The sequence below is a fragment of the Typopeltis vanoorti genome, chromosome 20, assembly GCF_054136105.1.
Source record: "Typopeltis vanoorti isolate ZY-2024b chromosome 20, IOZ_Tvanoo_1.0, whole genome shotgun sequence".
Taxonomy (NCBI): domain Eukaryota; kingdom Metazoa; phylum Arthropoda; class Arachnida; order Uropygi; family Thelyphonidae; genus Typopeltis; species Typopeltis vanoorti.
This window is the reverse complement of record NC_143568.1, coordinates 35,386,175-35,402,025: the sequence shown is the minus strand read 5'-3', so window position 1 is coordinate 35,402,025 and position 15,851 is coordinate 35,386,175. Positions and strand designations below refer to the sequence as shown.

General features: G+C 34.3%; 1 protein-coding gene across 3 annotated transcripts in view; it reads right to left on the bottom strand.

Annotated features, from left to right (window-relative positions):
• Rab23 (RAS oncogene family member Rab23) overlaps positions 1–15,851 on the bottom strand; it is a 163,013-nt gene that overhangs the window by 71,423 nt on the left and 75,739 nt on the right. For all 3 annotated transcript variants that reach the window (XM_090410805.1, XM_090410803.1, XM_090410802.1), the window contains exons 3-4: positions 10,303–10,461; positions 3,718–3,839 (exon numbers count right to left, since the gene is read on the bottom strand). In XM_090410805.1, the coding sequence (XP_090266931.1) occupies positions 3,718–3,839; positions 10,303–10,347 (167 nt within the window). In that variant the 5' untranslated portion in view covers positions 10,348–10,461. The remainder of the gene's footprint in view (positions 1–3,717; positions 3,840–10,302; positions 10,462–15,851) is intronic.

The following is a 15,851-nucleotide window of genomic DNA, read 5'->3' as shown; positions in this document are numbered from 1 at the left end:
TAGAAATGGAGGAAATAGTGCTGTAAAAGGAGTTAGAGATAATAAAGGTGACATGAAAACGGAAGAAAAAGATATCCATGAAGTATGGAGTAATTACTTTGAAAAATTGCTAAATGAAACAAGCAGTGATAGCACAGTGGTAAAAAACACTCGCCATGCATGCAGTCAGGAGGAATACATATCCATACTTGAAGCCATCAAAGGCTTGAAATGTGGAAAGGCAGCAGTAGTAGATGATATTCGACCAGAAATGCTGAAGTATGGTGGTATAAAAATCTTACATTGGCTGCACTGCATAGTTCAGAAGGCCTGGACAGAGGGACGAATCTCCGATGATTGGATTAGAGCCCTCATAGTACCCGTATATAAAAAGGGAAATAAAACTGAATGTGAGAATTACAGAGGTATTTCCCCACTGAGTGTTTCTGGTAAGATTTATTCAAGTATACTTGAGAAACAGTTGAGAAGAATTGTGGAAGAAAAGCTTGGAGAAAAACAAGCTGGATTCAGGCCAAATAGAGGCTGTCATGATCAGATCTTCACTTTACGACAAATAGTTGAAAAATCATGGGAATATAACAAAGATCCGTATTTAAGTTTTGTTGATCTGGAAAAGGCATATGACAAAGTGCCAAGAGAGAAGCTATTCAATACGCTGCAGTTATATGGTGTCAATGGGGCATTATATCAAGCAATACATAGTCTTTATTTGAGTTGTAAGTCAGCAGTTAGAATTGAAGGAAGTACAGGAAGATGGTTTAATGTTAAATCTGGTGTGAGACAAGGATGTACATTATCCCCTCTGTTATTCATTATCTATATGGATCACATTATGAAGGAAAGTGGTATTAAACATGATATCAGAATTGGAGATGTTAATGTCAGCTCTTTGCTTTATGCGGATGATGTTATACTTCTAAATAAATCCGCTACAAGTCCGCAAGATTCTCTGACTAAATTGAATAGCTGTTGTAATAGATATGGTACGAAGGTCAGCAATAAAAAGACAAAGACAATGAAAATAGGCAGAATCTTTGAAAATGTCAACTGTGTTGTGAATGGAGAACCTGTGGAACAAGAAAAACATTTCAGCTATTTAGGCACGATTTTTACTGAAGATGGTAAATTAAATATAGAAATAGACAACAGAATCAGCAAAGCTGGTATGGTGGGAAGTGAATTGAATAAATTCATATGGAATAAGAGAGAAATTAGTCAGAACACTAAATTAGCTGTATACAAGACAGTGTTCAAACCAGTTTTAACTTATGGATCTGAGAGCTGGGTCAGAAGTAAAACACTTCACCAAAGACTAGAGACCACAGATGTGAGAGGCCTGAGAAAGATTATAGGCGTGAACAGATGGCATCAATGGCAATATCATATTAAAAACGAGGATATTAGGAAAGAACTTGACATTGTCAGCATCCAGGAATGCGTTAGCAGAGCTAATCTCAGGTGGTATGGTCACTTAAACAAAATATGCGAGGAAAGATTAGCAAAACGAGTGTTCTCTGCCAGGTTGGCAGGAAAACGACCCAGAGGAAGACCAAGATATAGGTGGATTAATATGGTAAAAGGTGCCTTAGAAAAGCGCTTACCAAACTGTGGGCCGCAGCCCCCTTGGGGGACCGTAGGTTTTGTTGAGGGGGGGCTGGGAAATAATGAAAACAAATTGAAAATGTTTTAAGACTAAGTAGATTTTTTTTATCTTAAAAGAAACATTTAATTTTTATTATTTCTTTTTTGTTTTTTTTTATATTTTAATGGAAAAAAAATCACATTGATGCCGGTTCACAAATTTTGCTTCCTGCGTATTTCGGCACTTAATGAATATTAGTAAATATATGCTTATTCATATGTTTCATTTCAAAGCAGAAATCTAAGAATTGCAGTTTCAAATATTTCACCTGATATTGACTTTTTGTGTAGAAGTATTGAAACACATCCATCATATTAAATTGTTAAACTTCTTTTATGTTTTTAATTATTTTTTATTACTAATTGTTTTACTTTTCATGTGCTTGTACTGCAAATGTACAATAACAATATATCTATCTATATAAAAATATGAGATTGTCAAATGTGTATGTAAGATGCTAAAAATGTAATATTTGCATTTGATTTTTGCAATATTCACTGTGTATGTTTTGTATTGAATATTAATATATGTCTATATTACGATTTTTTTTTGGGGGGGGGGGCGTTAAATATTTTAGTTTTCCCAAAGGGAGTCCTGATATCCAGAAGTTTGGGAAGCACTGCCTTAGAAGATAGAAATATAAGATCTGATAATGTTGGAGTCTTGACAAGTAACAGACTGATTTGGAGGAAAACTGTAGATAGGAAGTTAGTAATGATGTAAATTTTATGTAGTACTATCATATCCTGTACACCCCTTGAGGGTACAGGGCAGGAATTTGATGATGATGAAATTTACTAATACTAAATAGATTCACTGAAAGGCTGATCTGTGGTCATTTTAAGATTATATAAAGAAAGTTGTGAAGTCCACATTCATTGTCCGAAATCAACAAAAACTGTTGAGGTATTTCTTAATTAATACTCCTCATATGTTTCATAAAATTGTAATTATTTAAATTTATTTCTTGGAATTCTAATAGTTGTAGATGGAGTTATCCTCCTGCAGTTGATAGCATATGGTCATACACTTGCAATTTAAGTTCTTATTGTGTTTATCTTTTTCAGCTGGACTGACAATGGCTGGGAAACCTAGCTGAAAATTCTACAAATATTAATTAATTCCTAATTCTGTTCTGCCATTTCATAATCATTATGTGATTCAATGATGATGGTTTTTCAGATATGTTTACTCTTTGGGACTACATGTAAGACAGACCAAAAGTAATGTTATATGTAATTTAATGAATGGCTGTGTAAGTTGTCAATATGAAAAACCTATTACTCACTAGATATGCTTGTTTGCAGTTATCAACAAATAATTTTCTGGTAACTATCGACTGATACACCATGTCATTGACATACTCCTATAGGAAGGAATTAGGAGGACCTATGTCTGTGGGGCACATGAAAAGAAATTAATACCAGCTGACTGTACTCCAAGTCACTTATGAAGTACACTCATCAATAAAATTTTGAGAATTTTACTACGAATTCCTGCTTATCTACAGATGTGTTTGTCTGTGGCATATATATTGAAACTGCAGACAGATTTTATAGATGTCCTGTATTAATTAGAACTTGACTGCATGACATCTGACAAGCTGAATATCAATCACATGCTAAGCATTTTGAAATTCAAGATAAAGCTATCATTTTCCAAAAATGCTCAACAGAATACAGTTCCACCAGTAGTTTTCCCAGCATCATGTAATCTACTATAATTTAACTGCTGGCCTAGTTAATAAAGAATGGTTAATGTACCCCCCCCCCCAAACACACCTCCCAACTAACAGGATGTAGATGTGCGTGAATGTCTTTAGGTGGGAAATAAATTCACTGCTCAGTTCAAGATAAACATCCTGCTTATTGAAAGCCTGAAGTGGCTTTAAAAAGTTCCAAACTTGTAGAGCAGTTTCCAGATTATGTACAATAAATAACTAAACAGATAAAAATAATGTACTACATGTTTACGACTTTCTGAATGGTAATCACATAAAAAATTTATTTTTACAGTAATTAATTTTTACTATTACTAAAGCTGTTCTGATGAATTTAATATGAGAAAATACTCACTCAATCTGCCTCTCCAGGAAATCAACTCCAATTGTTTTTTTATATTCATGTGTGAAGATTCCCTTACAGTATCTTTGTATCATACTTGATTTCCCAACAGCTCCATTTCCCACTACTACAACCTGTAATATAAAAATGAAAAAAAAAAAAATTGATAAACTTTTTTTTCTGACATTTCAGCATATGCTTATATGTTGAAATGTGCAGAAGTTTATTTTTTGATTATACATTTTAATTGCTATAATAAAATAACATAATCCTATATTGAATGATGCATCACTATACCCAAATAATGCAGGGATAATCTCTGAAATAAACTTGAAAATGCGGTATAAATATTAATTCATATAGTTCACAGGGTTGAAAAACTGAATAATGAATAACAGGACAGAATAAGAAAAAGAACATTGGAATGAAACATATACACAAAAGAAACAACAATCTATTCTAACATGTAAGAATCTGTCCTCTTGTCATCTTCCACATGTACAGTAAAGGTGACACTGTTCATGAGCATTCTCGAGATACCATATTTAAGTAGGAAGTTGGTATCTTGTTTATCTAAGGGAGTGTACGGCAGCAAAACAATTCTGTAGGATGGCTGCCAGATAGTATGTGAAACCAAACTTGATAGTAACATGTTACTAACCAGTTAGTGAATAATTCTGCTATTACTTATTCTGCAGATAGTGACTGGAAGAAGCTTAAGTATAACAGTATAAAAGGGAACATGTGTCTATGCATGGCTAAGAGACTAAGCACTCATTGTGCGAGCCATTTTCAGGAGTCTTTTGGTCCCTCATTACATGACCCTGTTCTAAGGTCCCAACATTACAAAAACACTATTACACCCTCATCACTAAACATCCATGGCCAAAACAAATCTTAATGACTTGCAACACCATTTACTTGCATCAAAACTAAACCTGCTATTTTACAAATTTTTAATGGAACTTGTGCCATTATAACATTTATTATACATATGTATTCATAAGAATATAGTAATTTTATTACTGCAAATATTTCAACCAGAAACTAAATGGTCATCATCAGTGCATCAGCATGATCACAGGTGAAGCTACAACAAAGAATGTTAATCCTATTTACAAAGCTGAGCTATACTTAATCACTTAAATTTAAATTCAGGCCTTAATTGCAATTGCCCACTAGGTGGCATCTGACAGGTGGCTCAGCTCTGTAAATAGGATTAACACTCTCTTCACCTTGTGATCATGCTGATGCACTGATGATGATCAATTAGTTTCTGGTTGAAATATTTGCAGTAATAAAATTACTATACAACATGCTATTTCATGAAGAACTAGCAGCACCAAACAACTACTGTTTGCCTCAACTATATTTATTTCACCAAAGTACACTGCATAATTCCTTGTATTAGAAGGGTAGTTCATGTGCATTTATCAATATGACATTCTATTCCAAAGATTACTAAACTCAAAATGAATCCCTTCTTTATAATCTGCTCTGGGTCAAAATTTTTTACCACATTGTGCTGCTTTCATTTGCAGCCTTTACTCACTCTCTTAGTTCTGATAACCATTTTGATCTCTCTGAAGGTTGAATTTCTACAGTATAATCATTCAGATATAGTCTTCAATGGAAATTCTATGGTCATAATTCATACTAGCTTCCGTTCTCTAACTTCACAAATCAGGAGAAAAAATTTTGAAGTATTTGCTATTAACACTGATCTAACAAAAATTTTTCATCTACCAACCAGAATACCAGAACTCAACACCTGATTTTTTTCTTAACCAGTTTTTCTTCCCCCCCCCCCCAAAAAAATATAGATGTCAGATCTCCTCTTGCTGACTGATAATCTTGTCAAAATTTGTTTCAATAATGAAATACTGTAAGTTGGCATAATCAGAAGAATTATGAGCCTATCAATTTCAAAGGAAAAATAGTAACAAAATATTAACCATCTTGGATTGTCCACGTGCACTCTTGATATAACAATATACACCAGAAAATGCTAGTATTCCAATGTCACAATAGCAATTTGTTAAACTGTACAGTACAAAAATTTAAGGATATGAAAATGGCATCTAAATATGGCAAAGTCCATCAGCTAGCAGAGAATCTATGACTAAAAAAGTCATATGATCCCCCCCCCCCATACACATCCAAACTGAAGAAGCTAAATTTAAACAGATTAAATTTACTACATTAACCTGTTATGCATACAACACAGCATATAGCTCATGTCTTAACATTTTAAAGTAACTATGCTTGAGTTGTTTCATCACTTAGCAGGACAATTAACAATGTTTTAGATTTGAGAATTAAGTGAGAAACATTAAGAAAATCACAAAGTTATTACAGGAACATAATAATCAATGCAGAGTAAATATGCAATGCAGGGGAATCGCTGGCTATTATCTGTCATTAAGGCACAGAAAAGAGATCAAAATTATTTGATAGGTATCCTGGTAAAATTCAAACCACCAGTTTGTAATAGCCAGATGTATATGCTGGAGCATACGGATCCAGACACAAAGCTCGCACAGGTGAAAGCAGTATGATAGTTAAGTATGAATTAGCCAGTTGGTTAGAAGGCATTCAGTATGAGTGTGGAGCACAAAATGATAGGTGCATAATATGTAACCCCCCCCCCATTTGGAGTGCCATCATAAATTTGAAGTACTGGTTCAGCGAATCTTCACAAATTCAAAATACTGGTCCTTGCAAACTAGTTCCAGCACATTTATCAAAACTTGTGTACTTTCACATTATAGCTGGAATGAAAATGTAGTGATTTGTATGTTTCTCGATGCAAATTTTTTAAAGAGTGTTTTCAGTTGCATGGAAGCTACATTTTGAAAAATGCATAAGATTATATTCCTACTGGATTTCATTTGTCCATCCCTACATATAGTTGGAATTTAATGAAATTTGGCATTTACTCTTAAACAAAAATAAATAAAATTGCCATAATCTGAACTTTTGATTTCAAATGACATTTTGGTGCCAAAAGGATAGTAATACCTTTTGGATAAGTCTATCCATAAGGTAAATTTCTGATTTTTTGGGGGATAATTTTTTATTTTAACGACACAGTCTGCACATATTTAGTTCATTTAAGCTAACCTAACATTTCAAAATGTAAACATTAACTCAGCAAAGGTTGGTCGATTGGTAGAGCCTCTGCTACTAATGGCTTACGCAAAAAGTTAAGTTTGCGCACAGTTAGTAGTTGGAAGGGGTTCAAATATTCGATACTGTTGGCACACTCTCCCTCGATGAGTCGTTGGACTCTCTGGAGGTGTCACATAATAACAATAATTATGTTCTGTAGCCAACATGCCGTTTCCTGCCATTTTACTTATTTCTCGTGTTTTAATCTGTTCTGTTTTTATTATGTATTTTGTTCTATTTCCTACAATTTAAAAGCCATTTCCTTTGTTTCTGTATGGTTCCTACATACACACAGTTATGTTGCTGATGTATGATTTCCCACAATTTCCATTATATACAGATTGCAACTTTATTTGCCAGGAAATTCAGTTTGTTATTGTGATTGGTCTGAGCTTTTACTGTTTGCTACATTGATCTTTAACCCTTTAACTGCTATGGTCGAGTTAACTCGAGCGCGGAAAAAAATGGCATCCTTGCTACAATCGAGTTAACTCGATTGAAGTTTATTTGACTTGGGTTTCTGTCCTTGTATGACATCTAAAGAGATAAATTTGAACTGGTGTAACTAATCATATTAAGCACCTCCGTAGCGCAATTGGAAGAACGACGGTACACTGCACCCTTCAATTGGAAAAGGCCTAAAAGTTCGATTCTCGTTGTGATGAGAGGAATCTTTATATATGGACTTTTTCAATCGAAGGTGAGTTAGCCGATCTCATACGGAGGTAGCAGGTTTTTTTCTCCCAGAAATTTGAGTTTTTCATCCCACATACAAAATCGGTCCTTCAGAACACACGCAATTTAAGACGAAAAATACTAGTTTTGGTGGAGGGCGGTAGATGGCATGAATTGTGTGCTTCAGATGAAGAAGATCCTGGTGATTCTACATAAATTAATGTGTGTAATTTGCTTAATCAAGTGGACACCCCTTGATTATGCCAAATTTTATAAAACACTATTATTACCATTTTTGTGAGTGAGTATATCAAGAATGTATGATGCTGTCCGGACTTCTTACTTCAGTAAGAATTTTAATCGATTTTATTTATAAATTTTTTTGCAAAATTAATTCAGCACATGGGACAATGTCAGTAGAATATAAAATCAGCAGTTAAAGGGTTAAACAGCATTTTCTATGAAACTTAGGCTTGAACTTTTCCATAGCATGTCATTTTATTGTACAAGATTATACAAATAATTTGGAATAAAAGTAATCAGCATTTTGTTTTGATACAGATAAAAATGAGTATAAAATTTTTTAAAAGAATCTAAGTCAAGTAGCTTTCAGTAGTGAACAGCAGATTCAAGTATACAAACATTAAAAAAACTTCAGGTGAAAACTTTGTTTGACTTACACTTGGATAAAGGATTAAACCAAGTATATTATTTCTTGGTATCTTTAATTTATAGTATAAACAAGTGAAAAAAAAAACCTAACATCTTTCTCTAATCCAGAGTAATTTAATAATAAGGTGTGACACCTTTTGGTAACTCGTGTATGAAAATATGAGTTCTGCATTACTTCAACCTTAGTATCACCTCTGGGTCTGGCTCCCACTGAAGAGACCTTAATAAAGGTCGAAACCAGTCTGGGTAATGATCCTTCCCATTATACATGTCTACAAGGAGATGTGCTTTACATTATGGGATATTAAGGCAAATGATGTGAAGTCTTAGCTTCCTTATACGAGTTTGCCCTAATCCTGAAAATACTCCAGGCGCAAACTTTGTTTGCTTACGCTTGAATAAAGGATTAAACCAAGCATATAATTCCTTGGTATCTTTAATTTATAGTTTAAATCTGATATGTAGCTATATTTAAGTTGTAAATTAGCTGTTAGAATTGAAGAGTTACAGGAAAATGGTGTGATATAACATCAGGTGTAAGAAAAGGATGCATGCTAGCTCCACTCTTATTCATCAACATGGATTGCATAATGAAGGAAAGTGGCACTAAAGTGATATCACAATTACAGATGAGTTATACTTCTAAATGAATTTAGTACAAGTCTTCAAGACTAATAATGGTTGTTATACTAAGTTTGGCATGAAAATCAACATTAAAAGTTAACTTAGAACCTATAAAATAAGTAAAATATTTCAGCTATTCAGGCACAAATTTTAGTGTAGATGACAAAATATGTGACTAAATACAAAATAAACACAACTGATATGGTGTGGGAAGGGGTACAACAGAATAAATTATATGGCATAAAAAAGAAACTAAGCAAAACACTAAACTAGCAGTTTACAAACAAATTTTAACTCTCAGATCAGGAGTTAGGTTAGAAATAAGTGATGAAAGACTAGATACAATAATGAGAGCTTTGAGAAGAACTGAAAGAGGACAATGTTAGCATCCAAGAATGTGTAAGCAGACCTTACATGAAGAAAAAAAAAATTATGAAGAAAATGGCTGATAGCTGATAGGAAGTCAGTAATAATGTTAACTCAATTGTGTAGTACTATCACAGTACCTTGTAAAATGGTTTGGTTGTTTAAATGGAATGAGAAGAAAGGTTCAACTGAACAGGTATTTAATGCTAGGATGGGAAAAAAAAAAAAAGAAACCCTCAGAGACCTATATTAAGGGGGATTGATGCAGTAGCAAGTGTGTTAGAAGACCGGCACAAAATCTGACAAAATTCAAGTCCCAACAGACTAATATGAAGAAAAATGGCTGATAGGAAGTTAGTAATAATGTTAACTCAATTGTGTAGGACTATCACAGTATCTTGTAAAATTCATATATTTCTCATATACAAGTGTAACCAAGTGAAAAAACTTTCAACATCTCTCTCTCTCTCTCTCTGACCAGAGTAATTTAATAATATTCCACTGATGCAACCTCAATAAAGGTCAAAACCGGTCTGGGTAGTGGCCCTTCCCATAATGCATAGCATTATACCTGAAAGGATGTGTGCTTTGCATTATGGGATACTAAGGCAATTGATGTGAAGTCATTAACATCCATGTAACCAAGTTGTGAAGATGCTTCACATGCAAAAACTTTGTTTGCTTACACTTGGGTAAAGGATTAACCAAATAATATAATTTCTTGGCATCTTTAATTTATAATAAAATGACTTATTTGGTACTATTCCACATCTGTGAAAGAGCAGAATGTGAAAAGTGCTCCAGAAATTATATGGATGGGAAAACTAGCAGATCAGCATAACTGATTTTGCAGGTGCATAGAATTTGTGATGCCAAAAAAAAAAATTAGAACATGTTCTGAATTGTCCAGTACGTGCACCTGTCATAAACAGATACTAATATTTATTAGAACTTCAACTACAAGTTTTCATCCCCTATTTATAGTATTCTGCCAGTCATTTTGTGATTGTTATGTACTAGACTCCTTATAATGCAGGAAAAGTATAATGTAGAATTAAATCTAAATTTCAAAATAAAAGAATTACTCACCTTAATAGCAACTTCAAAATCTTCCTCTCTCATACCGAAATTCATCAACTAGTATTCTGCATACCACATTAAATCAAAGAACTACTGTTCTGTTCCTTTAATAACGAAATTTTATCTACTTTATCATATACTTCCTTTCTTCTTGGCCATGGCCATCTTCTACAAAGAATATTTGTTCACAAAACACGTTACTACAGTAATAAACTACTCACTAATGAACTATTATTTATAATTCATCATCACTTGTAATATATCTAATGATAATATGATGATTCTCAATTATCTGACCTTCAAATGACCGAACTTTCAATTAAATGTTCCTTAAATGGGTTAGTGTGTTCAAATGACATCTGGTACAGTACTCTGCAACTGTAGCTTATCTGACAAGAAATGTGCTTTCCCACTATGGGTAGGATAATAGACAGATGACTGTGTGTGTGTGTGTACATGTGCGTGCATGCACACTGCACGTTAAGATTTATACTATTCAAGAAAACAGCAACTGATTACATTAAAACAACATTCAAAATCATAAACTAACTCCACAATTCAGCTCATCTGATGGGTCGGGACTTGTTCGTGGGTGATCTTGTGAACTCTAGTGGATATTTTCAGTGTACCTGCCAACTTTCACGGTTTATTGCTGATTTTCATTCCAAATTTGTTACAGCAGTTATTTAATTTAGTAATCGTAAAGACTTACACATTTAGGAGTTGGTGTGTTGCCTAGGTATGGCAATGATGAGTTGAGATGGTGAGCAAAAATCAGGGTTGTGGAAGGGGAAAGGGGTACAGGTCTGTTGATGCATGGAATGCATTAAAGGAATGAATGGAACTGTATAAGAAATGGATCACACATTTAAACAGATTTGGCATAAATCAACTGGAGAGTGTTGCTAGAAAGAAGTGTAATAAGTGATCTGAATAAAAGATCAGACGTTAAAAGTGAACGAGTTTGTGAATGGAGGGGGAGCAGTGTGAGAAATGAATGCAAGCTAGACAGGGAAATGGGGAGGGAGGGAGATGCAGTGTAAAGAAAATGGAGTCTGGAAGCAGTAATGAATGCATGCATGGGGATGATCAACATAGGAATGGGACAGCCTGGGATGCATAGAGAGTTTTGTCTGGGGAGAGATATATGGGGGTAAAGGATTATAAAGGCAAGTGGACTGGAGCAGGTGTGGAAAAGTTATAGATAAGGGATGGAAGAGGTAGGACTAGTTATAGACCAAGAGATGAATTGCTATGCTTATTGATGAATGCCAGAAGTCAGAAATAAAGGAGATGAAATTGCTGCACTGATTGAGTTTATTTGTCTGCAAACATTGTAATAAATGAAACATGATAGAATAAGAATGGTAGGGCATGATGTTTTGTTAAAGGATAGGAATGGTAAAAAGGGAAGGGGAGGGGTGGCTGATCATAGCAGGGGAATAGTGTCCTCCAAGGTGGAAATAGGTAAAAATAGTGCCAGTGGTTTTGAAGCAGTATGGCATGAGGTGGAATTTAATGGAGATAGTTAGCTGATACTTAGAATAAAAGAAGGGTGATAATTATGAATGATTTTAATTATGGTTATATAATTATGAATGAAGAGGGCATCAGAGAATAAGAATGAATTTCTTGTATTCTTAGGAACAACTATCTCAGGAAATACATAATGGAGGGCACACATCGGTTGAGAATCTTAGATCTAATAATATCATCACAAGACGTGACTAAAAATGGAGTGTCTAATTTTCCTCGAGTTTGGCAAGACTGACCACGAGGTGATCACCTAGAGTGTAAACTTCTGTGAGGAATAAATGTGTAAAACTACAAGTTTTGTGGTAATATAAAACTGGTTGGTAATAAAAAACTTAAGAGACAAATGGGAGTTATATGAAAAGGACATAGATGCTGATTGAGCAATGATCAAAACATATTTAAAAGCAGTAACAACATGTGTGTGTGTTGCCAAAGATGAAAAGGCTAAATAAAGTAGAAATAAAATGGATATACAAAGAGGTTAGTTAGGACTAAGCACATAAAAGAAAGTCATTGATTACTGCTAAGCATGCAGTCTGAAAAAAAGCTTTATGGAGGAAGCACAAAATGAAGGGTAATAATCAATGACATCAGGAGTAAAATAGCAATCCAGGAAGGTCACTTGGTCAATAAAAACAGCAAAAGTGCAGTATGAGCAGAAATTAGCCAATCAATATATGAAAAACTATCAAGATTTTTGATGTGTGACAACTAGAAGAAAGAATAATTATGGATGAAAATGACAGAATGCTGCTAGAATATGAAATATGAATGCTACAGTATGAGGAGCTCCAGGGTAGAGGGTATAGTGGAGGAGTGACTAATAATGAGTGAGCAGAAGATATACAAGGAATTAAGTAAACTATGTTAATAAGGTGGTAGGACTTGACAACATATCACATGCCTTGAAAGAAAGTGCCAGGAGTTAACAGCACCCTTAACATATTTAACATGAGTCTTGCAATAAGGCAAGTCCCACAGGAGTATAAAGAGGATAAAATTGTTCCACTTCTAAAAGAGAGAGAGAGAATAAGACTACAAATTATAAGCCAGTCTATATAATCTGGAGTTGTGGTTAAGGCTGGATTCAGAATTTGGTTGATAATAACAGTATTCTCCCCGTTAAAGGGAGACCATGTTTTAGCAATCTTCTTATGAACTACAATAAGGTGAAAAATTCACTGGGTAAGAGATCCACTATATGTGCATCTCTTATCCAGTGAATTTTTCACCTTATTGTAGTTCATAAGAAGATTGCTAAAGCATGGTCTCCCTTTAACAGGGAGAATACTGCTATTATCAACCAAATTCTGAATCCAGCCCTTACCAACCTTTCCATGAGGTGATCACCTAGACTGTGTAAACTTTTCACAATCTTGAAAAGTTTTTAAGATTATGAAAAATACTTGGATTTTTCAAAGACCTTTGACAGATCTCCTGACCTGACAGCCAATCCATTGTGTATGATGAAGTGGCATCCCAAAAGAGGAAGGTCACTAGCAGTGTGCCACAAGCATCTGTTTTAAGACCATTATTGTTTAACTTGTATATTAATGATACTGGAATAGGCTTAACTGGAAATATGTAGCTGTTTGCAGATGATGCAAAGTTGGAAGAACCATAAGGAGTAGGGCCTTACAAGAAGATGTAAATAAACAATACAGGCAAGAAGAACTGCCAGTTTAATGTTGCAAAGTTAAGAAATCTGGTAGGCAAGGATAGGATGCATTTTGAAGGAAGTGGAGGAGATGAGAGATCTAAAGTAGTGAACAGAGACTTGAAGTTTAGGGGTTACTGCTAAAGTATGAAATTGCAATGGAAGAGCCATTCTCCACAACTCAATGGATCATCCTCAAAAATTCAGAATCATCAAGACTTGCTCACAGAGTATGTCATCTGCTCTTCTAATGAAGCTCTCTGACTAGAATCACAATGTATTAAAGACAACTTTATGTTTAATGGTTACTTTCCATCCAAATTAAAACACATCTGGGATAATTACTCGCCTACTAATAGCTCACTATAAGGCAAAGAGAATTTCGATTCCTTATATAAAAGGCATTCCTGAATGCATCTCAAAAGTTTTAAGAAAATTTGATTTCCAGACAACTTTCAAGTCAGTAAATAAGATTTCTTCTATCCTGCCTTCCACGAAAAACAAACTTCCTCACTTGGCTCACCTAGAAGAGTAACAGATTTCTTGTTCCTGAAATCTTCTATTTCCATATAGGCTGTACTGTAGACATCCAATGATCAGAACATATGGATTGCATCTGTTTTCTCCAAACTGAGAGATCTGGTTCTGCAGAACATGGCATTTCAACTAATCACAGGATCCTGTGAGAGAACAAAAAATTCTTCACATGCCCTTTCAAATTTGAGAGACTCTTCGAAGAATGCTGTGAAGCTCTCTATAATCAACCTAATCTATATTGCAATGGTCTAAATTTTGAAATTCAGGGAAATAACTTTGACCTCACTAATGTTTTAACATTATTTGTGAATATACATATGGTTACAGAATTCTTACGCAAACAGTTTTACACACACACACTGTGTGTGTGAGTAAATAGCATTTTTCAGAATTGTATAATACAACAAGCATTGTTGAAAACACTACTACTAAGAACAGGAAGAAGAAAGTATTTCTGAAATACAAAATTTTGAAATAGAACAAGCAATAAAAGATATAAATAAAAAAAAAATAAAATGTCAGGAGAGGATAGAATTACAATAGAAATATTGATAGAAGAACTAAAAATATATTTAATAAATGCCTAAAAGATATACTAAACAGCTGGAATAATACTATTATGACACTTATGCTCAAGTAGGGTAAAAATATAGAAAATTACAGACCTATAAGCTTGATGTCACAAATATAAACTCTTCATAAAAATAACAAACAGAATCACCAGATGCTTAGATGAATGTTATCACACAGCTTAATGAACATGCTGGATTCAGAAAGGGATTTAGCACAATCAACCATCTGCCGACATTGAATCAACTAAGAGAAAAAATGCAAGGAATACAACTTACCATTGTGCTTAGGTTTTACAGATTATAAAAAAAGCCTTCGATTCAGTTGAAAAAGCCTAATAACAATGAAGAAACATGGAATAAGCTAAAATTATATACAGCTCAAACAAAGTACAGTCATCCCTCAACTTACATCCGTTCGAAGATACGTCCGCGATCCCATAAGAGAATATATAACATTTTCGGCTATACTTTCGAACAAGATGCAAGTGGGTGTAAAGTAAAAAGGTTTCTATTTAGCAAAAATGCATCATGAGCAGTGACAGCAGCACATTCAGCTGCAACCTCCCTCAGCAGGCGGCACGTGTCTTCAACAGTTCCTCTATTGATTGTGTTTGAAAAATAGATCATTTGCATGTTTATCGTTAAATATTTTGCGAACATGGCCCCTATACACTCAATCAAAAAACCTAGTGAAGAATCACAGAAAGAAAAGCGAGCAATTGATCTTGAAACGAAGTTGCAAGTTATAAAGTGACATGAACCTGGTAAGCTCATCAATGTGATTGCACGACTTCGGATGGTCTCATTCTACAGTGACGACTATTTTGAAAAATAAGAATAAAATTGTAGAGGCTGTGAAAGGATGTACTTCCATTAATCAACAATAGTGACAAAGCAATAACAAGGTCCTATCAGTGATATGGAAAAGCTACTTGCATCATGAATAATGACCTGAATCAAAAGAGCATATCCCCTTAGCAGTAGGACCATAACTGTTAAGGCACTAAGTCTCTTCAACATGTTGAAGGAGAAAGCAGGACCCAATTATGACTACAAATTCAATACTTCTGCAGTTGGTTCGTGAGATTCAAGAAGCATTTTGCGCTGCATAATGTGAAAATATATGGTGAATCTGCAAGTGCCGATGAGAAGACTGCAAGGAGTTTGTGGAGAAATTAGATAAAATTATTACAGAGGAAAATTATTTGCCACAGCAAATATTTAATAGGGATGAGACCTTGTTTCAGCAAAAAATG